This window comes from Sapajus apella, unplaced genomic scaffold (genome assembly GCF_009761245.1).
Source record: "Sapajus apella isolate SASKATOON/1434 unplaced genomic scaffold, GSC_monkey_1.0 scaffold110, whole genome shotgun sequence".
Classification (NCBI taxonomy): domain Eukaryota; kingdom Metazoa; phylum Chordata; class Mammalia; order Primates; family Cebidae; genus Sapajus; species Sapajus apella.
In genome coordinates, this window is record NW_022437050.1 from 5,527,680 (window position 1) to 5,554,647 (window position 26,968).

Consider the following 26,968-nt stretch of genomic DNA (forward strand, 5'->3'; position numbering starts at 1 on the left):
AAACAAACAAAAGTACTGATGGCCAGGCGTGGTGGCTCATTCCTGAAATCCCAGCACTTTGGGAGGCTAAGGAAGGAGGAAGATTGCTTGAGCCCAGGAGTTCAGGACCAGCTTGAACAACATAAAAAGACCCAGCCCCATCTGTACAAAAATAATTTTTTTTTAATTAGCCAGATATGGTGGTACACACCTATAATCCCAGCACTTTGGGAGGCCGAGGCAGGAGGATCAACTTAAGCCCAAGAGTTTGAAACCATCTGGGCAACAAAGTGAGACCCTCATCTCTTAATGAAAGAAAAAAAAAAATTAGCAAAGTGTGGTGGCGTGCACCTGTGGTCCCAGCTACTCAGAGGGGACAGACAGGAGAATTGCTTAAACTTGGAAGTTCGAGGCCGCAGTGAGCTCCGATCATAACTGCACTCCAGACTGGGCAACAGAGCAAGATTCTGTCTCTTACAGATAAACACAATAAAAATATTGATAGAAATCCGAGCATGGTTGGCTCACGCCTGTAATCCCAACACTATGGGAGGCTGAGTAGGGCGGATCACCTGAGGTCAGGAGTTCGAGATGAGACTGGCCAACATAGAAAAACCTCATCTCTACTAAAAATACAAATAATTAGCCGGGCATGGCACTGTGTACCTGTACTCCCAGCTACTTGGGAGGCTGAAGCAGGAGAATTGCTTGACCCTGGGAGGCAGAGGTTGCAATGACCCAAGACTCGTGCCACTGCACTCTAGCCTGGGTGACAGAGCAAGATTCTGTCTCAAAAAAATAATTGGCCAGGCAGGCCGGGCGCAGTGGCTCATGCTTGTAATCCCAGCATTTTGTGAGGCCCAGGTGGGCGGATATCTGAGGTCAGGAGTTCGAGACCAGCCTGAGCAACATGGTGAAACCCTGTCTCTACTAAAAATACAAAAATTGGCCAGGTGTAGTGGTACATGCCTGTAATCCCAGCTATTCGGGAGGCTGAGGCAGGAGAATCGCTTGAACTTGGTAGGCGGAGGTTGCAGTGAGCTGAGATGACACCACTGCACTCCAACCTGGCCAACAGATCAAGACTCCATCTTAAAAAAAAAAAAATTTATCCAGGCACGCTGGCACACATGTGTAGTCTCAGCTACTCCAGAGGCTGAGGAGGGAAGATCACCTGAGCATGGGAGGTGGAGGCTGCAGTGAGCCACGGCTGCTCCACTGTATTCCAGCCTGGAATGAGACTCTCGTCTTTTTTGTGATTTTCTCTAGAATATCACTGTTATTTGAGGGTTCCTCCTCTATTAAGGACTCAGGGTGGCGAGAATCAGAATATTGTCAAAGCCTAGCTGTAAGACTGAATGCATCCAAATAAGAGGAGGAAGCACTTGGCCATCAGCTTCCTAGTGGCCGGTGCAAAAAGTGTAACAGGTCCAATTTTCACAGAGTGGTTGAAAAACAAGTTTTCTTAATTTGGAGTGTTCATAGAGAGAATTTAGGGAATCTGTAAAAGAGTAGGAAAAAATAGTCTCACCTGTATTTTCATATCTTAATCTCTTAAAAAACATGGGGTTTTTCCTTCAGGTGAGAGTGGAGGCCACAAACCACAAGAGTACCAGCAACGCCGGTGACTTTGCCACCAACAGAAACTACAGAGTCTCGCAGCACACAATAGTCACTGCAGGGACCTTAAAACATCCTTTACACTCACTGCTTCAGAAGTATAGCATCAGCCAGGTGCAGTGGCTCACGCCTGTAATCCCAACACTTTGAGAGGCTGAGGCAGAAGAACAGAGTCAGATCAGCCTGGGCAACAGGGCAAGACCTCATCTATACTTAAAATTTAAAACTTAGCTGGGTGTGGTGTTATGCACCTGTAGTCCCAGCTAATCAGGAGGGTGAGGTAGGAGGATTGTTTGAGCCCAGGAGTTCAAGGTTGCAGTGAGCCATGAGCACAGCACTGCCTTCCAGCCTGGGTGACTGAGTGAGACTGTCTCTACAAAAATAATAAAATTTCAAATATGGTATTTACTAGACCCACCGCTGGATGTCTTTACTAGTTAAATACATCCCTAAAGGAGCATATAGGCATCATATCACAGACGAGTCTTTCAATATCTTGATAACTGTACTTAATATCAGTGTCTTCCTTTGGGGTCCAGGGATTTTATTTACTTTGTTTTCTTTTCTTTTTCTTTCTCTTTTTTTTTTTTCTTTTGAGATGGAGTTTCCCTCTTGTTGCCCAGGCTGAAGTGCAATAGCACGATCTCAGCTCACTGCAACCTTTGCCTCATGGGCTCAAGCAATTCTCCTGCCTCAGCCTCCCGAGTAGCTGGGATTACAGGCAGGCGCCATCATGCCTGGCTGATTTTGTATTTTTAGCAGAGACAGTTTCTCCATGTTAGTCAGGCTGGTCTCCAACTCCTGACCTCAGGTGATCCACCCATCTCTAACAGCCAAGACATTTTTTTTTTTTTTTTTGACACAGAGTCTCACTCTGTCACCCAGGCTGGAGTATAGTGGCACAATCTCGGCTCACCGCAACCTCTGCCTCCCAGTTGCCAGCGATTCTCCTGCCTCAGCCTCCTTAGTAGCTGGGACTACAGGCGCACACAAACCATGCCTGGCTAATTTTTTTTTTTCAGTTGAGACAGGGTTTAACCATATTGGCCAGGCTGGTCTCAAACTCATGACTTCGTGATCCGCCTGCCTCGGCCTCCCAAGTGCTGGGATTACAGGCACAAGCCACTGCGCCTGTCCCCTTTATTCATTTTTTAAAGTCTTAGACAGAAGAAAAGAGATTAAGGACCTCTGTAAGAAATGTGTGGCCAAACATAGTGGCTCCTGGCTGTAATCTCTGCATTTTGGGAGGTTGGGGCAGGAGGATAGCTAAAGGGCAGGAGTTTAAGATCAGCCTGGGCAACATAGGGAGATCCCATCTCTACAAAAAGTAAATTAGATGGGTGCAGCAGCATGTGCCCGAAGACCCATTTATCTAGGAGGCTGAGGCAGGAGGACTGCCTGAGGCTAGGAGTTGATGGCTACAGTGAGCCATGATCAGGCTACTGCACTCCAGCCTGGGTGACAGAACAAGGCCTTGACTCTTAAGAAACAAAGGAACAGGTGCACAGCTCCTCCTGGGGCTAAGTCCTAGCAGGCAGCTCTGGGTGGACCTGGAGCTGCGCACTTGGTTAACAGTCAGGCCGCTTCCCCAGGCTGGGAGGGGAGAGGGCCTCTCCCTCGCAGAATCCCAGGGACCCTTCCACGGCCCCCTTCCCCACGCAGCCCCTACCTTCCTGGCGTCCTTCCTGTCCCTGGCGCGCCCGGCGTCCTTGCGCGGGCTCACGGGGCCACCCTTGGCGCAGCGGCTGGCCTTGGTGGCCGGCGCGGTACTGGCAGGTGCAGGGGCGGCAGCCGAGGCGTCGTGCAGGAAGATGCGTTCGCTGCGGCGCCGCGTCCACAGGTCGTCGTCGCTGGCCTCGGGCCCCGCCTCGAAGCCGGGTTCCTTGGGGCCCCGCAGCTTCCGGGCCTTGCGTCCCTTCTCCGCTGCCAGCTTGGCCTTGTCTGGGCTGCTGGGGCTGGGGCCAGGGCCGCGGGCGCCAGGCGTGGGTGTGGCCAGGGAGGGCCCTGGCTCCCCCAAGCCCTTCTTGGGCCGCAGCAGCCCTGCGGGCGACCGCTTGCGCACCTTGACTTCACTCTCCGAGTCGGTGTACTCGAACTCTGTGCCTGGAAGCGGGAGGAGGGTGCGCTGGTCACAGGCTTGTAGGGACTCTTTCCCTCCCACCCAGACCCACGGGCCCCATTCCTCCCCTAGGGGACCTCCCTGCCAATGGCAGCCTTTCTCCCCGTTTCCAGGAGAGGAAACTGAGGTCCGAGAAGAAGGGCTCACGGGGCCCACACCTGCCCCTACGCCTGTTCTCACCAGCCTCAGCTGCCCGAACGCTGCTGGACACTGCTCCCTGCCCATCCCCCCACGGGAAAATCCCGGGCCCTTTGAGCTCATCCAGAGCCCCACCTGACTGGTGGAAATCCCAGAAGCCAGGGCAGCTGGGCGGGCCCACACCTGCAGGGCAGCAGCCCTCCAGGGCAGGCAGGAGGGGAAACCCACAGAGAATCCCCATGCCCCCTGGCCTCCTCTTTCCCATTCCTCGTGCTGCCTGTCAGAGCTGGATGGTCCCAGGAATCGTCCACTCCCATTGTCCTCTCTACAAGACAGGGCCTCCCCACAGCCCTCCTCCCACCCCCAGCCCCACCTGTTCCACAGCCGAGATGCTGCTTCCCTCTGCCCTGGATCCTGGGTCCCAGCCCTGCGGGCTCCTTGAATGACCACCCTCTGAGCATAGGCACCCGGCACTTGCCCAGCACCCACCATCCCCACTCATTCCCACCTGCCAGCTTTGCTCTCTGCCAGCCCTGCTGCACAGAGCACCAGCTCCCCCTGACCTCTCCTTGGAATAGTGCTGAGTCCTTCAGGAAGAGAACCACCCCACACCCCGGGAAGTCCTCTCTGGCCACACCTCTGTTGTCACAGGCAATGCCACACCTTAGCATATCTGTCCATGCCAGGGTCTCAGCTTATCCTAGTCTGCCCTGCCCCCGGGGAAGCAGATCCCTGAGTTCTCTGGGACCTCCAGCTCAAGCCCTAGCTCAGACCTGGTGTCCAGGAAGAGCGTGTGAGTGAGGTGTGGACGGCACTGCTCCCTGGGACAGGGGCATCAAGGTGTGTTCACTCACTCAGGGATGGAATGTCTGTGACAGTCCCTTGGGTTAACAACCCCAGGGAGAGCTAGCAGTCTGCTTTAAATCCTCAGCACAGGAGCCGAAAAGCCGGGGCCCAATCCCAGGCCCACTGACTCCAGGGGCAGCTGTGAGAGGCTTGGCTCCCACTGCACCAGTAGATGAAGCCACAGCAACAGGGACCGGCAGGGGATGCCCAGTGGAATAGAATCACTGGCAAAACGTCATGATCCCATTCATTCATCTTTTGCTAACAGACTTTCCAACTTTCCATTGTGCCAGGAGGCAGCAAGGGGCTTTTTGTTTGTTTGAGACACAGTCTTGCTCTGTGGCTAAGCTGGAGTGCCGTGACAAATTCTCCGCTCATTGCAACCTCTGCCTCCCAGGTTCAAGCAATTCTCCTGCCTCAGCCTCTCAAGTAGCTGGGATTACAGGCATGTATCACCATGTCCAGCTAATTGTTTTTCGTAGTTTTAGTAGAGACGGGGTTTCATAATGTTGGCCAGGGTGGTCTCAAACTCCTGACCTCATGATCTGCCTGCCTTGGACTCCCAAAGTGCTGACATTACAGGTGTGAGCCACTGTGCCCAGCCAGCAAGGAGCTTTTGAGGCTAATGTGGGTACACGCCATAGTAAAACACAGGCTTGAGAGTTCTGCTTCTGGGTATGATGGAATGAAGTACCACCCAATAACAGTCCCCAGCAGAGATCCACTGCAACACCTAGCGTATGCAACCCTTATGGGCCCCTTGTGTGTGGTGCAGGGAGGGACAGCGGACAGAGAGAAGGCTCATGTGGGAGGCGGAGAATGAAGTCACAGGAGGCGGATCTCCTCCCTGCACCCTCTACCCCAGCACCAGACATGGTCTTCTTGGTACCAGCAGGGAAGGTGGGGCCCACATGGAAAAGACAGTCCTGCTGACCTCAGCACCAGAAAAGAGAAGTCTAGAAATTGGCAACACAGAAGATAGAAAGTGAGCCAGAGGCTGGGCACAGTGGCTCACACCTGTAATCCCAGCACTTTGGGAGGCCGAGGCAGGCAGATCACCTGGGGTTAGGAGTTTGAGACCAGCCTGGCCAACATGGTGAAACCCCGTCTCTGCTAAAAATACAAGAATTGGCTGGATGTGGTGGTGCGTGCCTATAATCCCAGCTACTCGGGAAGCTGAGGCAGGAGAATCGTTTGAACCCGGCAGGTGTAGGTTGCACCACAAGCCAAGATCGCACCACTGCACTTCAGCCTGGGCCACAGAGTGACGCCCTGTCTCAAAAAAAAAAAAAAAAAAAATTAGAAAGGGAGCCAGAGAGGAGTCCCCATACTCTCGCTCTCTCTCCTCCATGTCTCTGAATGGCCCTGAAACCACCTACACACAGAAAAGACTCCAAACAGCCCAGGTCTCAGCAAAAATGATCTGAACAGAGGCCAGAGACACTACCCAAGAAACAAATTGGACTTCAAGCCCCACACTAAGGAAATAGCTCCTAAAAGAGATATACTCACTGGAAAAAAAGAAAAAAGAAAGGCATTCTGTCTCTCCACAACCTCAGCCCCACAATGCCCAAAATACAATCCAAAATTACTAGACAAGGCCAGGAATGTGGCTCATGCCTGTAATCCCAGCACTTTGGAGGGCCAAGATGGGCAGGTCACTTGAGGTCAGGAGTTTGAGACCAGCCTGGCCAACATGGCGAAACCCCATCTTTACTAAAAATATAAAAATTATCTGGGTGTGGTAGTGGGTGCCTCTAACTCCAACTACTTGGGAGGCTGAGGCACAAGAATCACTTGAACCCAGGAGGCGGAGGCTGCAGTGAGCAGAGATAGCACCACTGCACTCCAGCCTGGGTGACAGAGCAAGACTCTGTCTCAAAAAAAAAAAAAAAAAAAATTACTAGACAAATGAAGAACCAAGAAAATGCATTACATTCTGGAGGGAAAAGAAAACCAACTGAACCTGATCCTGAGATGAACCAGATGTTGGAACGAACAGCCAAGGATTCTGAAATTCTCAAAGAGATGAAACAAAACTTGTTTTCAATACATGAAAATTTCATCAAATAGGAAGGACTAGCAAAGAAGAAACAGAAAAGAGCCAAATGAACCAACTGAAAGTATAGAACTGGCTAGGTAAGGTGGCTCACACCTGTAATCCCAGAACTTTGGGAGGCTAAGGCGGGAGGATCCCTTGAGGTCAGGAGTTCAAGACCAGCCTAGGCAACATAGCGAGACTCTGTCTCTATTAAAAAAAATACAATAATTAGCTGGGCATCATGGCATGCACCTGTGGTCCCAGCTACTCAGGAGACAAAGGTGGGAGGATCACCTGAGGCGAGGAGGTTGAGGCTTCAGTGAGCCATGATTGTGCTACTGCATTCCAGACCCTATTTCAAACCACACAAATAAATCATAAAACTGAGAAGAACAATTTCAGATATAAAATATCCATGGAAGAGATCTAAGAGCTGAATGGATATAATTAAGAGAAAAGTAAGAGAGAGTTTGGATGCAGGGGAACCAGCCTCAGAGACCTGTCGGATAATAAATGGTCAAAAGTATATTAAAGAGAAAAAGAAAAAATAAGAAAACTGCATGAAGATTTCTGTAAGTCTTTCCTTAATAGCTGAAATCTTCCCAAATTTGATGACAAACAGAAACTTGCAGATGTAAGGTGTCAGATGAACACCAAGCAAAATAAACACAAGGCATGCCACAAACGGCTGACAAAGATAAACACAAACCCCCAGAACAACAAGAAAAATGTAACCTATCACTTCCAGAACAATCATTTGATTAATGGCTAACTTCTCATCAGAAACCAGAGGCCAGAAGATAGTAGAATATCTTTTAAGCATTCAAAGAAAAAAAAAAAACTGTCAACCAAAAATTCCATATCCAGTAAAAACATCACACAAGAGTGAAGGTAAAATAGACATATTTTCAGGTAAAACAACACAAAGAGATCAGGCATGATGGCTCACACCTTGCAATCCCAACTACTCGGAAGGCTGAGGCAGGAGAATCGCTTGAACCCAGAAGGCGGAGGTTGCAGTGAGCAGAGACTGACTGCACCATTGCACTCCAGCCTGGGTGACAGAGTGAGACTCCGTCTGAAAACAAAAACAAAAATAAAAAAACACTAAGAAAATTCATTACCAGAAGCTCTACAAGGCAAAACTGCTAAATGAACTTCTTTGGACTGAAACTGCAGGAAAACTGGAATACTCAGAAGAGATTGAAAAGCAACAGAAATAATAATAAATATCTGAATAAATACAAAACACTTTTTTCATTTTTCCTCTTAATTTCCTGACAAGCCATCTAAATGATTAAAACTAAGTTTATAACACTGTCTTCAGGGGTTGACACCATGTGAAGAAGTATTACATATAATGTAAACTGGAGAGATGATAGGAACTTATATATGAAGTTGCAAGACCTCTCTATTTTATGTGGAAAAAAACACATTATAAGAGGATATTAAAAGTTAGGAATATATATTGTTATCTTTATTTTCTATTTTTTTTTTTTTTTTTGAGACGGAGTTTCGCTCTTGTTACCCAGGCTGGAGTGCAATGGCACGATCTCGGCTCACCGCAACCTCCGCCTCCTGGGTTCAGGCAATTCTCCTGCCTCAGCCTCCTGAGTAGCTGGGATTACAGGCACACGCCACCATGCCCAGCTAATTTTTTGTATTTTTAGTAGAGACAGGGTTTCACCATGTTGACCAGGATGGTCTCGATCTCTTGACCTCGTGATCCACCCGCCTCTGCCTCCCAAAGTGCTGGGATTACAGGCTTGAGCCACCGCGCCCGGCCTTTATTTTCTATTTTTAAAAATGACAAAATGATACCAAGAAAGCTAACAGGAAAATTAAAATGAAATTCTTAAACATATTCTAATACATGTGTTTAAAAGGCAGCAAAGGAGAACCAAAACTTAGACAAAAAACTAACGACAAAGACACTAATTAATAAATTGAAAGGCAAAGCATGAAAAAGGTATAGCATGCAAATAGTAACCAAGAGAGCTGAAACGGCTACACTCATAACAAACAGAATAGAGCTTTTAAGACAAAAATTGTTACCAGCAACAAAGAAGAACATTCTAAAATGACAAAAGGGGCCGAGGGTGGTAGCTCACGCCTGTAATCCCAGCACTTTGGGAGGCCAAGGAGAGCAGATCACTTGAGGTCAGGAGTTTGAGACCAGCCTGGGCAACGAGCAAGACCTCTTATCTATAAAAAATTGTAATTGTTTTGGGGCTCCATGACCAGTGCCCATATAAGATGGAAACTTCACTGACAAATGTGTTTCCTTTTTTTTTTTTTTTTTTTGAGATGGAGTCTCACTCTGTTGCTCAGGCTGGACTGCAGTGGTACAGTCTCGGCTCACTGCAACCTCTGCCTCCCAGGTTCAAGTGATTCTTGTGCCTCAGCCTCCCGAGTAGCTGAGATTACAGGTCCCCACAAGCAACAAGCACCCCCGGTCAATTTTTGTAATTTTAGTACAGATGGAGTTTCAACAGGTTGGCCAGGCCGGTCTCAAATTCCTGACCTCTGATGGTCCATCTGCCTCAGCATCCCAAAGTGGTAGGATTACAGGCATGAGCCACCATGCCTGGCCAATGTGTGTGCTGTTCTTTTTTTTTTTCTTTCTTTTTGAGACAGAGTCTCACTCTTGTCACCCAGGCTGGAGTGCAGTGCAGTGGCCCAATCTCTGCTCACTGCTCAAGCAATTCTCCTGCCTCAGCTTCCCAAATAGCTGAGATTATAGGCATGTACCACAAGCCTGGCTAATTTTTGTGTTTTTAGTACAGACAAGGTTTCACCCTGTTGGCCAGGGTGGTCTTGAACTCTTGACCTCAAGTGATCCACCCACCTTGGCCTCCCAAACTGCTGGGATTACAGGCATGAGCCACCGTGCCCAGCCGTGTGATTTTTACATAGCAAGAAAAAAAAAAAAAGGGTGTGTTAACTGCTCTGCCAAGCAGCCTTCCTCACCTCTCTCCCTTTTCTTGGGCCTCCCTATTTCCTAAAGCATAACAATACTGAAATCAGTCAGTTAATATCCTACAACGGCCTCTAAGTGTTCGAGTGAAATAAACAGTCACATGTCTCTCACTTTAAATCGAAAGGTAGAAATGATTAAACTTAGTGAGGAAGGCGGAAGCCGGTCAGAAACCAAGATAGCCTGAAAGCAAGGCCTCTTGTGCCCAACAGCTAGCCAGGCTGTGAAAGCAAAGAAAAAGTTCCTGAAGGAAATTTCAAGTGCTCTGATGACACGTATGATAAGAAAGTAAAACAGGCTTATTGCTGACATGGAGAAAGTTTAAGTGGTCTGGAGAGAAGATCAAACCAGCCCCAACATTCCTTTAAGCCAGGCCAAATCCTAATCCAGAGCAAAGCTCCAACTCTCTTCAATTCTGTGAAGGCTGAAACTCCAAAAGGCAAGTTTGAAGCCAGCAGACTGGCTCACGAGATGTAAGGAAAGAAGTCAATGGCCAGGTGTGGTTGCCCATGCCTGTAATCCCAGCACTTGGGGAGGCCAAAGCAGGTGGATCACTAGGTCAGGAGTTTGAGACCAGCCTGGCCAACATGGCGAAACCCCATCTCTACTAACAAAATACAAAAATCAGCCAGGCATGGTGGCAAGCACCTGTAGTCCCAGCTACTCAGGAGGCTGAGACAGGAGAATCGCTTGAACCCAGGACACAGAAGTTGCAGTGGGCCGAGACTGCATCACTGCACTCCAGTCTGGGCAACAGAGCAAGATTCCATCTAAAAAGCCATCTCCATAACATAAAAATGCAAGGAGAGCCAGGCACGGTGGCTCACACCTGTAATTCCAGCACTTTGGGAGGCAGAAGCGGAAGGATCACAAGGTCAGGAATTCAAGACTGGCCTGACCAAAATGGTGAAACCCCATCTCTACTAAAGATACGAAAAGGGCCGCGCATGGTGGCTCACGCCTGTAATCCAAGCACTTTGGAGGCCAAGGAGGGCAGATCACCTGAGGTCGGGAGTTCAAGACCAGCCTGACCAACATGGTGAAACCCCGTCTTTACCAAAAAAAAAAAAAAAAAAAAAAAAAAAAAGCAAGGATAAGCAGCCAGTGCTGATGCAGCAATTTCTCCAGAAGATCCAGCTAGGGGCATTGGTTAAAGTGGCTACACCAACTAACGGATTTGCAAAATGGATAAAACAGCCTTCTAAGACAATGCCATCTAAGGCTTTCATAGCTAGAGAGGAGAAGTCAATGCCTGGCTTCAAAGCTTCACAGGACAGGCTGACTCTCTTGTTAGGGGCTAATGCAGCTGGGGACTTTAAGTTGAAGCCAATGCTCACTGACCATCCTAAAAACCCCAGCAGCTCAAGAATGATGCTAAATGTCCTCTGTCAGTGCTCTATCAATGGGACAATAGGCCAGGTGCAGTGGCTCACACCTATGATCCCAGCACTTTGGAAGGCCAAGGTGGGTGGAACACCTGAGGTCAGGAGTTCGAGACCAGCCTGGCCAACATGGTGAAACCGTCTCTACTAAAACACAAAAATCAGCCAGGTGTGGGGGTGCATGCCTGTAATCCCAGCTACTTGGGAGGCTGAGGCAGGAGAATCACTTGAAACCAGGAGGCAGAGGTTGCAGTGAGCAGAGATCATGCCACACCACGCCTGGGTGACAAGAGCGAAACTCCATCTCACACACAGACACACACAAAATACAACGAAGCCTTGATAACATCTCAGTTCACAGCATGATTTACTATTTCAAGCCCTCTGTTGAGACTTACTGTACAGGAAAAAAGATTTCTTTCAAAATACTACTGCTCATTGACAATGTTCCTTGTCACCCAAGAGCTCTGAGGGAGACGTACAAGATGAATGTTGGTTTCATGCCCGCTAGCACAGTGCCCGTTCTGCAGCCCATGGATCAAAGAGTAATTCTGACTTTTTTCCTATTCTTTCATCATTTTCTTACTTTATACAAAAATTAATTCAAGAGTAATTTTGACTTTCAAGTCTCATTATTTAAGGAATAATTCGTTAAGGCTATAGCTACCACGGATGATGATTCCTCTTATGCATCTGGGCAAACTAAATGGAAAACCTTCTGGAAAGAGTTCACTTTCGAGGCCAGGTACAATGGCTTACATCTGTAATCTCAGCACTTTCGGAGGCTGAGGCAGGTGGATCTCTAAATAAATAAATAAAAATTAAACTATGCTGGGCACAGTGGCCCATGCCTGCAATCCCAGCACTCTCTAGGAGGCCAAGGCAGGTGGATCACCTGAGGTCAGGACTTCGAGACCAGCCCAGCCAACATGGCGAAACCCCATCTCTACTAAAAATACAAAAATTAGCTGGGCATGGTGGCGCCTGTAGTCCCAGCTACCCAGGAGGCTGAGGCGGGAGAGTTGCTTGAACTGGGAAGGCAGAGGTTGCGAGATAGAACCACTGCACTCCAGCCTGGGCAATGGAGCAAGACTCTGTCTCAAAAAAAATAATAATAGCCGGGCGCAGTGGCTCACGCCTGTAATCCCAGCACTTTGGGAGGCAGAGGAGGGCAGATAACAAGGTCAAGAGATCGAGACCATCCTGGTTAACATGGTGAAACCCTGTCTCTACTAAAAATACAAAAAAATTAGCTGGGCATGGTGTCATGCGTCTGTAGTCCCGGCTACCCAGGAGGCTGAGGCAGGAGAATTGCTTGAACCTGGGAGGCAGAGGTTGCAGTAAGCCAAGATCATACCACTGCACTCCAACCTGGCGCCTGAGCGAGACTGTCTCAAAGAAAAAAGAAAAAAATAAATAATAATAATAATTCACTATGCTCGATGCCATTGAGAACACTTGTGATTCATGGGAGGTGGTCAAAATATTTACATGAACAGGAGTTTGAAGAGGTTGATTCCAGGCTGGGCACGGTGGCTCACGCCTGTAATCCCAGCACTTTGGAAGGCTAAGGCAAGCATAATGCTATAACAAGATCAGGAGATTGAGACCATCCTGGCCAACATAGTGAAACCCTGTCTCTGCTAAAAATACAAAAATAAGCCAGGTGTGGTGGTGCGTGCCTGCAGTCCTAGCTATTTGGGAGGCTGAGGCAGGAGAACAGCTTGAACCGGGGAGGCAGAGGTTGTGGTGAGCCAATATCATGCCATTGCACTCCAGCCTGGGAGACAGAGTAAGACTCCATCTCAAAAGAATAAAAAGTGGATTCTAACCCTCGTGGACAACTTTGAAAGCTTCAAGGCTTCACTGCCGAAGTCACTGCAGACGTCGTGGAAACAGCTAGAGAACGTGAGTTAGAGTGGAGCCTGAAGATGGGACTGTATTGCTGCAATGTCATGATAAATTTGAAAAGATGAGGAGCTGCTTTTTACGGAGGAGCAAAGAAAGTGGTTTCCTGAGATGGCCCCTACTCCTGGTGAAGATGCTGTGAACACTTGAAATGACAAAGGATTTAGAATATTGCATAAGCTTAGCTGATAAAGCAGCAGCAGGGTTTGAGAGGACAGCCTCCAATTCTGAAAGAAGTTCTGCAGGTAACACGCTATCAAATGGTATAGCATGTTACAGAGAAATCTTTCTTGAAAGAAAGAGTCCATTAATGTGGCAAACTTCACTGTTGTCTTATTTTAAGAAACTGCCACAGCACCCCAACCTTCAGCAGCCACCCCCCTAATCAGTTAGCAGCCATCAACATCAAGGCAAGACACTCCACCGGCAAAAAGATTACAGCTCACTAAAGGCTCAGATGATTGTCAGCCTTTTCAGGAATAACCATTTTAAAATTAAGGTATGCACAATGTTTTCTTAGACATAATGAATGCTATTATGGCCAGGCACAGTGGCTCACACCTGGAATCCCAGCACTTTGGGAGGCCAAGGTGGGTGGATCACCTGAGGTCTGGAGTTCGAGACCAGCCTGGCCAACATGGTGAAACCCTGTCTCTGCTAAAAATACAAAAATTAGCCACGCGTGGTGGTATGTGTTTGTAATCCCAGCTACTCGGGAGGCTGAGGCAGGAGAATAACTTGAACCCAGGAGGCGGAGATTGCAGTGAGCAGAGATCACACCGCTGCCCTCCAGCCTAGGCAACAAAGTGAGACTCTGTCTCAAAACAACAGAAAGACATAATGCTGTTGCACACTTAACAGACGACAAGATGGTGTAAACATATGCTTTTTGTTTTGTCTTTTATTTTTGAGATGGGGTCTCACTCTGTCGCCAAGGCTTGAGTGCAGTGGCGCCATCTCGGCTCACTGAAGCCTTGACCTCCCAAGCTCAAGCAATCCTCTTCCATCAGCCTCCTAAGTAGCTGGGCGTGTGTCTCTATGCCACCACAGGCGCCTGCCTCTATGCCCAGCTAATTTTTTTGTTGATTTTTTTTGTAGAGATGGGGTCTCACTCTGTTGCCCAGGCTGGGCTAGAACTACTGCGCTCAAGCAATCCTCCCGTCTTGGCCTCTTAACTGCTGGGATTATAGGTGTGAGCCACCATGCACAGCCAATAATCTACTTTTTAATTAAGGTATGTACACCGTTTTTTCAGACATAATATTATACACTTAATAGACAACAGTATAGTGTAAACCTAACTTTTGTATGCACTGGGAAACCAAAGCATTCAGGTGACTTGCTTTACTGTGGTATTTGCCTTATGCTTTGGAAGCAATCCTGCAGCATCTCCAAGACATGCTTGTGTACCCAAAATAATGAGAAGGAAGAAAATAACAAACAGTAGAAACCAATGAAACTGATCATGTCTAGCCAGAATGACCAAGAAACAGAGTAAGAAAAAATAATCTGTATCAGCAATGAAAAAAGAGACATCACTACAGATCCTTCAGACACTCAACCTATAATAAGGGAATAATTTGGTCCTATGCTAATACCTTAGCTGGTTTGGGTCAAACGGATATTTGGGGCTGTAGACACAGCCTGAGGGTACTAGCCTGGCTGGTGCATTTAGGGACTGTGGACAGGATAATGTTGTCCAAGCAGTCAGAGTCTGATGGTGGAAGGTCAGACAGGTAGCATTAATCAGAGGGCAGTGGGAAGCTATTTGGAGGTTCTGGGCAGAAGGGTGGCTGGCCAAGTGCTCTGAAGACACCCTCCAGCTGCTTCTGTGTGAAGAGTACCTAAGAACAGGTAACCTTGTAGGGGTCTCCAGTGCCTCTTTCCAGGAGAACCAGGCCTGAAGCCCAGCAAACAATGACAGGGCGTGGGAGTAAGAGGGAGGAGGGGATAGGCAGACCCTGAAGCCTGGCATGGGTGCCAGAAATGGGGGTTCCAGGAGACACAGGAGGTTAGGGGTGAGGCTTTGCTCTGTGAGCCTACAGAAAGCATGAAGCCAGGGGCAGCTGGCGGGGGGCCTTCAGGGGCAGCAATGCCTGTTTTCCTGTCCCAGCCCATCCCAGGAGGGCCTCATGCCTACCCCCACTGTGGCTCAGAAAAGGATGCCTGAGGGTCAGAAGGACCCTCCCCTGTTGGGGCCAGGGAAACTCACAGACTAAACACATGTAGGACCATCTCCACCTCCAGCACCCACCCCAGCTGCAGGTGGGCTGTGTCTACGTGAGGGCACTCAGCCTGGTGAGAACAGGGAGGGCCCAGGAGAGGCTCCCAAGAAGGCGGGACCCTGACACTGGGATATGATCAGCTGCTGTAAGCACCAGCTGCCTGCCCATGTGTGAGTGCCCGCTGCCTCAGTTTACCCATCTGGATTGCAAGCAAGTCAAAGAAAGCATGGTACCTGCCCGTCCCACCTGACTCCTCCAGGCCCAAGTCCAGGCCACACGAGGCCTGACCCACCTGCTCTCTCATGTCACAGACTGCACCCCTACTATCCCGTGAAACCATGAACAAGACACCGTCTCTTCTTCCTACTGCGGAGTGGCTGTTCCTTCCCCTGCACCTGTGTCTCAGCCAGCACTCCAGTCTCTCTCATGGGCCAGACTGGGTGTCACCAACCTGGAGTGGCCCCCTGAACCCCAGGCTGGGTTGGGGGCCTCCATGGAGCTCCCGCAGCCCCCCAAAAGCCCAATACAGGGCCATGTTTGTTGGGAGCATGAGACTGAAGGAGGCAGCCCTTTGCAAGGCGAGGAGTCCCCCTCCTTGGAGATGGCAGGCTGGGGCCTCTGTCACCTGCATCCCTGCTCAGGACAGGGCTGGCCCATTTGAGGCTAGGATTCTGCCCATTCCCAGCTCTGCACCTGCATCTCTCTGAGCCTCAGTTTCCTCACCTGTGGCATGGGACGATGGCATTCACCCCCCACAGCCTGCCCGCCGACACTCACCCAGCAGGCTCTGGCGCTCCTCTTTCTTTCGGGCCTTCTGCTTAGCCTCCAGCTGTACCACAGACAGGGACGGGCCCACCGTGGGGCTGGGGAGGGCGCTGGCAGCAAATCGTGCCAACAGGCCCAGCCCGCTCTCCTCCAGACCTGGTGACAGGGCCCGATCCCGGGCACCCAGCCTATAGCCACCACCGCTGGCCTCGTCCTCCTCCTCCAGCTCCTCCTCGTCTTCCTCCTCCGAGCTCTCATCTGGCGTGCAGAAAACAAGGACCAAGTCAGAGCCTTGGCCTCAGCCAGGGCCACCCCCCACGGCACCCAGGCCTGGAGTGGCCTCTGGGCTCCAGCCTAGCCCCTTAGTCCTCACCAGGGGGCCACCGGGGGTGGATGCAGACTCAGCCCATGGGTTTTCCCCACCAAATGACCCAATGCCCCCGGCCAGCTGAGCCCAATGCGGGCATCCCAGACAGCCCGGAGGTGGGCAGCGACCTTGGGTGTCAGGGTGGGCTGCTGTGAAGGGCACCGACATGCACCTGAGCTGTGGCAGGGGCCAGACACACAGACAAGGACTGGAGACAGCTCTCTCCACGGCCACACGCGCACACACCCCAACACACAACACAGAGGCAGGAGAGGAGAAGGAAAGAGGAGGCGGAGGGAGGTGAGGGGGAAGAAGGCCCTGGGGGCTCAGGCCGGGGGTTGCGGGCACAGGTGCCCACGGCAGCTTCGCCAGCTGAGTCCTGGGGGCTGGTGGCAGGAGAAGGTGGAGTTTGGGCTTTTCCTGGGGGCCAGGAGACCCCTATGGTTTCAGCCCTCAGAAGGGATCTGGAGCCTAAAGTTGATTCCTGCAATCACTTGAACCCGGGAGGCGGAGGTTGCAGTGAGCTGAGATCACACCACTGCACTCTAGCCTGGGCAAGAGTGAGACTCAGTCTCAAAAATATAAAACAAAGTTGACTCCTGGCCGGGCACGGTGGCTCATGCCTGTAATCCCAACACTCTGGGAGGCCAAGGGAGAAAGATCACTCGAGCCCAGGAGCTCCAGACCAGCCTGGGCAACAGAGTGTCCCATGTCTAATTTTTTAAAATTTAATTTAAAAATATTAAGTTGACTCGTGGCAACTCCCCCATTCTGAGGAGGCTGAGCAAGTCCCCCGATCTCTCTGAGCCTCTATTTTCTCACCTGCAGCAAAGGGTGACCCCCTCCCAGCCCATTGGCTCAGCCAAGGGCAGGATCCAAAGAGAATCATTTGCAGGGAGGAGAAAGCGATCTGTAGGCTTAAAGACAATCAAACAGAAACACCCCTGGGACTTGCAGGGAGAAACTGTGCTGTCCCGTGCCCAGGCTACAGCTGACTACGACTCTTCACTCATGGGATGCCCAGGAAGGGCAGGGGTAGACCGAGGCCCAAAGGGGTTAAGCACTCAGGCAGCATAAGAGAAGGCTCAAACCCAGAGCTGGTGACTACCTAAAGAAGCCCCAGGGCCAGGCAAGGTGGCCCACTCCTGTAATCCCAGCACTTTGAGAGGCCAAGGCAGGAGGATCTGTTGAGGTTAGGAGTTTGAGACCAGCCTGGGCAACAGAGCAAACCTTGTCTCTACAAAACAATTTAAAATAGTTAGCCAGGTACGCCTGCAGTTTGGCAGCTCCAAAGGCAGAAGCAGGAGGATGGCTTGAACTCAGGAGTCTGAGAGGCTGCAGTCAGTTACGCTGGCACCACTCCAGCTAGAGTGATGACCCTGTCTCAATGAGCGAGACCCTGTCTCAAAAATAAAATATGCCGCTGTGGTGACTCATGCCTGTAATCCCAGCACTTTGGGAGGCTGAGGCGGGTCAATCACTTGAGGTCAGGTGTTAGAGACCAGGCAGGGCAACATGGTGAAATCCTGTCTCTACTAAAAATACAAAAAATAGCCGGGCGTGGTGGCGTACACCTGTAATCCGAGTTACTTGGGAGGCTGAGCCAGGAAAATCGCTTGAAACCGGGAGGCGGAGGTAACAGTGAGCCAAGATTGCACCACTACACTCCAGCCTGGGCGACAGAGCGAGACTCCGTCTCAAATGATAATAAAAAAAAAACTTAAAAAAAAAAATAAAAAAGGCCGGGCGCGGTGGCTCACGCCTGTAATACCAGCACTTTGGGAGGCCGAGGCGGGTGGATCATGAGGTCAAGAGATCGAGACCATCCTGGTCAACATGGTGAAACCCTGTCTCTACTAAAAATACAAAAAATTAGCTGGGCATGGTGGCGTGTGCCTGTAATCCCAGCTACTCAGGAGGCTGAGGCAGGAGAATTGCCTGAACCCAGGAGGCGGAGGTTGCGGTGAGCCGAGATCGCGCCATTGCACTCCAGCCTGGGTAACAAGAGCGAAACTCCGTCTCAAAAAAAAAAAAATTAAATAAATAAAATTAAAAAAATAAAAAATAAATAAAAAAGCCCCAGCCTGTCTCTCTGGTTGGTGACTTAAGACGAGCTTCATCCAGTAACTGGCCCTGCTGGCCTCAGGGTCTGCAGCCCCCAGGAGCCCAGCACAGGCTCTCAGGGCCAGGGTAGCTGGCAGACAAGAGGCTCCCTGCACACAAACCAAACCCTCCACCAAAAAAAGAGGCTGTCTTGAGGCAGAGAATTCCTTCTGACCTTCCCAGGGAGACACCAGGGCTGACCTATGCTGAGGACAGGCAGGTGGACATCAGAGAGCCAACTCTGCCCCGAGATGCCACATCCAAAGTGCCACCCATGAGCAGGTGACAGGGGCACCTGTCTAGCTTGCGGGCCAGAGTGCTGGGACCAGGAAGGTGACTCTGGGGGCCACAGGGCTGGAAGGTGGCCCCTTCCAGCAAGAACCGATGAGTGCCAGACCCTTTCCAGGATGAGGAGCAGTCTAGGCTCAGGGAGACAGATGGAGAAGATGGACAGCCAACTCCACGGTCTCCTGCCAACGCCTCAAGCCGCCTGCTTGCTTAGGCAATTTGTGGCCAAAAGTGGCGGCCCCAGGGGTGCCAATGAGGGCAGAGGTTCTGTCTGTCCACCCGTGTATTGGAGGGAGCCCGAATTTCTGCTAGCCACCTCCGAGAGGAAGGCCTAATGATGATGAGTCTGAGGAGTCCACAGAGGGGTGGAGGGAGGGAGGGAAGAGCCAGAGGGAGAGGAAGGAGGTTTGTTAAGAGGGTGAGAGAGGAGACTGGCCCCTCAAGCGATGGATGAAGCAGGCTGGAGAGGCCAGCGGGGCAGGCGGGGGCAGGCAGGCAGGCAGTGCACACTTGCGATCATTCACATTGCGGGAGTCACATGGCTCTGTCTCCGCCCCAGTGGGCCACAGCGGCAAAGCAGGCTAAGTGTAGGCAGACTTTTGACAGCGCCTGGGTCCCCCACATTGGGTCTCCCTGGGGTGGGCCAATTTGAGCAGGATGGTGGATGGGGGACTGGCTAGGGGCTGGGGTTGTGGGGTTAAACGGTGCGGCTGGGGATCTTCCCTTCTAGCTGCTCAGGTGCGCAGACTCCAGAAATATTTCCCATCCAGAGGAATTCTCAAGCAGCAGGGGCCATAGGGGGAGGGCGAGCTCTGGGTTTCTGGACGCCCACCTCCACGCCAGGGCGTAGAAAGCCGGGAGCAGCCCAATGCCCACACCTCGGTATGGGAGACTCTCCTGGCTCCCTGCGTGATTGACAAGGCCACACCAGCTGCTCCCACGGCAGGTTGTGGGGGGGCTGGTGCACACACGTCCGCAATGGGCTGGGGAGCAGAGGGGCTCTGAAGACCAAGAAAACCTTTCTGGAGTTGTCCGCACCTGAGGCCACAGAGCTTGCTTGCCAAGGGCAGGGGACAGGGAGGGGGAAAAATATCCCATCAAAGAAACCCAAGGAAATACAGAAAAACTCATTTTTGGTTTTTTATTTAAAGAAAAAAAACAACAAAAAAAGATCTTGGCTCAGGACATGGGGTTGGCGGTGACAGGTTGGTGGTAGATGCCAGAGCGATCTGCGGCTGCCAGACCCGGTGGGGGCGAACCCCGAGGAGGGGAGGTGTACGGGAGACAGAAAGAAAAGCGTTTTGCCTACCTACGGAGCAACGAGCCAGGCTCGCACCCAAGCTCAGTGACCCGCTGCGCCGTCTGCCCTACTCCCAGCCTTCGCTTTGCGTCCAGAGTGCAGCGTGAGAGCAATGCAAGAGACCAAAACAGACATTCAAAGCGTCATGGGGAGGGTCAAGGGTGGAGGTATGGTCAGGCTGCTGGAAGAAGCAGACACACCAGAAAAGCCAAGCCAGTTACGGAGTTTAGTACCAGGTCAGCGAGGCCCTATTACCCAAATATCCCTTTCAAGACCTGCTCAATGGTGGACACGGTTGGGGTGGAAGGGGGCACCGAGGAGCCTGGGCCTCCCCCGCCTCTCCTCGACCCCCCGCCCTCCCCTATCTGGTCCCTGTACACTTGGCACTGCGGCATCCAGCCCGTAGCCCCTTCCTAAGAGGCCTGGGGGGCTGCCTGCTTCTCTGTGGGGTCTGAGCTAGGGCAGGAGGGCTCAAAAACTTATAACCAGGAATCCTGGCTTTAAGGGGATGTGAAGGCCAGGGCACGGGATCCAGCCGAGATAGTGGAGAGGGAGGAGGTCGGGGAGGGAGAAGAGGATTGTAAACTAACCCGACTCATCCATGGACAGCCCGGGCAGGGGGCAGGGGCCTCTCTTCTCAGCCCTGGTGGCGTTCGCTCCGAGGGACAGCAGCCCTGGGGAACATGAGCCCCGAGGTACCATACTTGACCCCCAGGGCATCACACTCGCCGTCATACCACCTCCTGGTCACCCGAGTGGATCTCTGCCAATTTGGAGGGGTGTTCTGAGAGGGGAGGCGGGGTAGACCAGGAATTCGAGAGCAGGGCTGGAAAAACAGGGCAGGGGGCAGCATTCTGGTCCCGGGGTCCCTGAGCCAGGTCAGGCCCAGGGACCCCATGACACCCCCAGGCCTTCCTCGGGGAGCAGCTGACATCCAGGTGTGGCTACCCAGGGCCTGGGGGATCCCCTTGGCTGGCCCTAGGGGGAGTTAGCCTGAAGCCAAATCCTAAAACCAGGGCGAGGAGAAAAGGCCAGAGATGCACTTGCTTCCTTTTCTTGGGACATTTCTGGTTGAAGGGCCTGAAAGGCTTAGAGGGTCCTAACCCCAGCAGCACAATTCTGGCACTGGAGAGGGCAGGGCCAGTGGGGCCTCAGGGCCCCAGCAAACTCTCTTTTGAGAAGTAAGGTGGCTGAGGACCCAGGGCTGGGACCAGGCCTGTCTCTCTCCAAACAGAGCACGGCGCTCCATCCCTCCATGCGGCAACCAAGCCACTTTCTATTGAATGACAGAGATCGGGATGTCAAAGGCTTTTGGCCCTGCACTGCCTACACACCCTTCAAAACAGAAATACGCGTGAGAAGACAAGCATTTATAAATAGTACTTTTTAACCACTGGCGAGTAAGGATAGAGCTCTAAGAAAATAAAAGACAAACAAGCAACTAAAAAAACATGATGATGCTGGGAGGTGAAGGCACTTGGTTTTAAACCTGAAAAATGAAATGGATGCCAATTGCTACCAGGGATATTTGAATAACACAGGCAAGCAGCAGGCGGCAAGTCCCGTCCCTACTCCTTCTGGGTGGGGAGGAGGGAGGGGAGGAGGCGGGGGAGAAACAAAATGAGAGGGAAGCGTCAACCTAATGTCTAGTAAGGACACAGCAAGAGAGACAAGGCACACAGGTTTAGTTAAAAATGAACTCGATATGTTTAATAAAGCTTGGTATTACCAAAATCGCGGTACAAACATCAAGTCACACGCCCACACGACAGAATTCCATTTACAAAATGTTCCTCGGGAAGCCTCCACCGGGCGTGCCCAAAGAGAGCCCGACCCAAGCCTGGGATCTCTGGGTGGGCAGAAAAGGTGAGTGCAGGGGTCCGGGGTGGAGGGGGAGGATCTTGGGCTAGGGGGAGGAGGGCAGAGAGGAGGGAAAGTGGAGAAAAATGCAGACTCAAAGCGGTCCACGTAACAGCTCCAAAAGAGCTAGCCGGTGAGATTATCACAATGATACAGTCCAAATAAAAGCAAAAATAAAAATCATTCGGCTGATACAGCAGGCTACGCTGCCAAGAACCCAGATGGCGGCCTTCCTGCAGCCATCTGCGCGGGCCTCCTCACCCACCATCTCTCCCGCGCCCACTCGCTTCCCTCTCGCTCACTCGCACTCACTCTCTCGCTAGGAAACACGGAAGGTATTTTGTGTTTGGAGCTAGTAACCTTGGTCAAACGATTCCTCCGAAGAGTCGCTGAAGGAGGACCGCGCCTCGGCCTCTCGAAGCAGCAAACAGAACGGCTGCTTCCTGCTGGTGGCCGGCTTGGGTTTCAGAGTCCGGGGGGCCGCCAAGCCCCTCTTGGTCAGCTTGGGGCCGCCAGCCGCCTTGCTGTTCTTTGCCACCATGCCACACAGGAGGGAAGGCGTCAGTTTGGAGCTGGAGGGGCCTTGGGCGGGCCACTCGTCCTTCAGGAATTCTTCGTCTTCCTCTGAGTCCGTATCTGCAGTCAAAGTAGTTTTTAATAAAGATAAGTCACAGGGCAGCGGGAGCTGGTGGCTTCATTTTACTGGTTTCAATGGTTCTGAGAACACACTGGAAGGTGCCAGAACAAACGGGTCCAAATGCCTAATAGGCGGCTGTGGGAAAGCCGTCCTCAACATCACCAGCTCCCCTCCCAGGCCAGGACTCTCCTCTGCCCTGGGTACCTTGGGCATCACATGGCATCTTCCAAGTGCTGAACCCTGGCCCTTCCTAGACTGACGCTGCCAGCCTCACCCACCAGTCACTCCAGCCTTTCCAGGCAGCAGGGGATGACAGGAGCCCTATGCTCAGGAATGACTGTCCCCTGGTCACTGCCTGTCCGATGGGACTGCAATGGCCCAAGGGTGACAACCGCAGAGGAAGTGCCTGACCCAGGAGGGTAAGGGCTCATGAGAGCCAATCGTTCATTCTCTTCCCAGTGCCCCGCAGTGGCCTCCCAATGGCATCACAAAACAGGCCATGGTGAGTGTTTACACCATGGAAATGGGCAAATGCTGTGACCGCGAGAGGTTGCCTTGCCCTTCCTTTTTTTTTTTTTTAAATTTTGAGATGGAGTCTCACTCTGTCACTCAGGCTGGAGTGCAGTGGTGCGATCTCAGCTCACTGCAACCTCCACCTGCTGGGTTCAAGCGATTCTCCTGCCTCGTCCTCCCGAGGAGTTGGGATTACAGGTGCCTGCCACCATGCCCAGGTAATATTTGTGTTTGTTATTTTATTTATTTATTTTTTTTTTGAGATGGAGTCTCACTCTGGAGCCCAGGCTGGAGTTCAGTGGTGCGATCTCAGCTCACTGCAACCTCCACCTCCTGGGTTCAAGTGATTCTCCTGACTCAGCCTTCCAAGTCTCTGGAAGAGCAGGCATGTGCCACTGTACCCAGCTAATTTTTGTTATTTTTAGGAGAGGCAGGGTTTCACCGTGTTGGTCAGTCTGGTCTTGAACTCCTGACCTCGTGGTCCACCCACCTCAGCTTCTCAAAGTGCTAGTGCTGGCATTACAGGTGGGAGCCACCGCACCTGGCCCCCTTGCCCTTCTCTCTCTGAGCTGGTTTGCTGGCACACCACTGCTGGCTTCCCTGAACTCTCTGACCTCACTGTGAGATAGAAGCCAAGAGTCTTCAAGTCTTCCAGGGGGATGACCAGCCGGCTCTGGGAGGGGAGCCTGCCAGGTAGGCATTGCTCCAGCCCCCACCACGCTCATGCCATTTTGATGTTTTTCATACTGGGCTGCTGAGCAAGATGGGAAGACACGGGTTGCAGAGCCAGAGACTAATCCCCTGACCTGCTGAAATTCACTCCAAACTCGGGGAACGCGAACCGGCACAGCTACAGCTCTGGCAGTACCTGCCACCTCCGAGTCCAAGAGACACCACATACACACGTGCGCGGCGGGTATTATTCTGGCTGCTCCTGACAACACCTACACTTTCACTCCACCAAGACCCCAACTTCGGGATGGCCCAGCAATTCTGCGGTACAAGGTCCAGATCCGCCAGGCTACTATAGCCCCTGCCCACCTACCAGCCAATCTGGTATCATATATGCTTCAATCTGTCCCTCCCAAGGCTGCGTCCCAGGCTGGAGAAGCCAGTGGGTGACAACCAACTTGGCCTCCTAAAAGCACCCACAGGGAGGCTAGGCGCAGTAGCACGCATCTGTAATCCCAGCACTGGGAGGCTGGGGTGCGCAGATCACATGAGGCCAGGTGTTCGAGATCAACCTGGCCAACATGGCGAAACACTGTCTCTATTTTTTAAAAAATACAAAAATTGTTTTATTTCCTATTTGTATTGTATTGTGGTAGCCAGTGTCTATAATCCCAGCTACTCGGGGGGCTGGGGTGGAAGGATCGCTTGATCCCAGGAAGTGGAGGTGGCAATGAGCTGAGATTGCACCATTACACTCCAGCCTGGGCAACACAGCAAGACATCATCTCAAAAACAAAAAACCAAAGGCCACCCACCCCTACAACCCAAACCGAAAAAACAAGTGGGTGCCGTTCTCGCTTCAACCTCTAACAATCTCAGCCACCTTCCCTGCTGGACACACCCCTACCTCCTTGTGACCCTGCACTCTCAATGACTGGAAGTGCAGAAAAGCAGATTATAGAAAATAAACAGAAGAGCATACTACAGAGCCAGGTGCATCCCACAGCCATCATCTCGCTGGAACCAGGCCCACTGACTTCCTCACTGCAACATGAGTCCGTTTCTCTCTCCGGGGAGAGTAGAGTTTTCCACAAAGGGACAATGGAGTGAGGCTGTCCATTTAACGATTCCCAAGCTGGGAGTGGTGGCTCACTCCAGTAATTCCAGCACCTTGGGAGGCCAAGGCGGGTGGATCACCTGAGGTCAGGAGTTTGAGACTAGCCTGGCCAATGTAGTGAAACCCTGTCTCTACTAAAAATCTAAAAGCTGGGCGTGGTGGTGGACATCTGTAATCCCAGCTACTTAGGAGGTTGAGGCAGAATTACTTGAACCTGGGAGGCAGGGGCTGCAGTAAGCTGAGATCATGCCACTGCACTCGAGTCTGGGCAAAAAGGGCAAAATTCTGTCTCAAAAAATAAAATGAACACTCCCTCACACGCGAAAGAGTGAACACACCAGCTCGGAGCACCCCAGAGACCTCAGGGACAGAGCTCGTCTCTGACCTCCAGCTCTACCCCATCCACGTCCACCTGAAAATGGGGGAAGTGGGGAATTCTTCCAGCTACCGGCCAGACCACATCCACAGACCCCACTCCCTCAGAAGATCAAAGGAATGGCAATCTACCCGCCACTTCCTTGAACCCACTTCACGTTTCCAAAATGAGCAGAGATTAAGAGAGCAAAAGAAAGCTCTTCCCTTCCCCTCATAGTGAAGAGTCTCTGGCACCATCCCTCTCTGCTGGTGCCGACACAATGGCCAGGAGCCTGGGCTGTGCTGCTCTGATCACACCCATCCCAATCAGAGAGGCAGGGAAGCCACGACACTGTCACATGTCCTCAGCACAGAAGGCACAAGCCACCTGCTTCACCCATATCCATGGGGAGCATCAGTCCTGGTGACCTACTAGCCCAGGGCAGACAAAACGCATGCACTCCGAAAAAATAACAGCAGCTTAATTCCACACCAGGTGCCACGTTCAGCTCTCTGCCCACGTGAGCTCACTTAAGGCCCCCAACAGCCCTGTAAAGCAGGTGACGATACTTTAACTCCAAGTCCATAAACACTTTATTTCCTTTCCTTAAGAAAACACGCTTTATTGTATCAGTAAACGTGTCCAATTTTTGCACTTGACATTCCAAGTCCCCCTTCTCCACCCATGAACCGGCCAGGGCCAATGAAAAGCTCCAGACACACAGAACCAGGCAGTTGCCAAAGTAAAAGCCCTCCCTGCCCCAGGGCCTGGGGGTGCCCAGAACAATCACCAGGCACTGGCATGGGCCAGAACCCGAGAAGCTCCGCCTGGCATCCCTGCAGCAACCACAAACTTAGCACCTGATCACCCTGGTCATGAGGCGTTCTGTCCACAAATACTGAGCGAGCACCCACTACCTGCCAAGCGGCAGGCTCTGGGCCACAAAAGGCCATGACCCTGAGGACACGCCAATCCAGCAGTCTCTGGTTAAATGAAATAAAACGCCATTCCTCAGTCCCACCAGGACCGCTCCATTTCGACAGCGCAATAGCAGCTGGGAAAGGTAGCTCACGCCTGTAATCCCAGCACTTTGGGAGGCTGAGGCGGCAGGCTCTCTTGAGCCCAGGTGTTTAAGACTAGCATAGGCAACATAGCAAGACTCAGCCTCCATAAAAGTAAAACTAGATTAGCTGGGTGTAGTGGTGTGCACCCACGGTCCTAGCTATTCTGGAGGCTAAAGCGGGCGGATTGCTTAAGGCCAGGAGTTCCAGACTAGCCTGGAAAACACAGGGAGAACCCATCTCTGCAAAAATAAAAATAAATTAGCTGCACATAGTGGTGCACAGCTGTAGTCCCAGATAGGAGGCTGAGATAGGAGGATTGCTTGAGCCTAGGAGCTTGGGCACCAGCCTGGGAAACACAGCAAGACTCTGTCTCAACAAAAAATTTAAAAATTAGCCAGATACGGTGGTGCACACTTAGTCCCAGCTACTCGGGAGGCTGAGGCAGGATGACTGTTTGAGCCCAGGAGCTCGAGGCTGCAGTGAGCTGTGATGACCCCACTGCACTCCAGCCTGGGGGACAGGGAGAGACCCTGTTTCAAAACACAGGGCACGGAGGCACAGCCTGTAATCTCAGCAATTTGGAAGGCCAAGGCAAATGGATCACCTGAGGTCGGGAGTTCGAGATCAGCCTGGCCAACAAGGCGAAAAGCCGTCTCTGATAAAAAACACAAAAACACCTGGGTGGGGTGGCA

The 26,968-nt window shown here is 51.6% G+C and overlaps 1 protein-coding gene across 10 annotated transcripts in view; it reads right to left on the reverse strand.

Annotated features, from left to right (window-relative positions):
- The window catches only part of TNRC18 (trinucleotide repeat containing 18), a 112,697-nt gene that overhangs the window by 18,849 nt on the left and 66,880 nt on the right, over positions 1-26,968 (reverse strand). For all 10 annotated transcript variants that reach the window (XM_032259629.1, XM_032259627.1, XM_032259625.1 and 7 more), the window contains 3 exons: positions 22,279-22,554; positions 16,013-16,258; positions 3,269-3,702 (listed from right to left, as the gene is read on the reverse strand). In XM_032259629.1, coding sequence (XP_032115520.1) covers positions 3,269-3,702; positions 16,013-16,258; positions 22,279-22,554 — 956 coding nt within the window. The remainder of the gene's footprint in view (positions 1-3,268; positions 3,703-16,012; positions 16,259-22,278; positions 22,555-26,968) is intronic.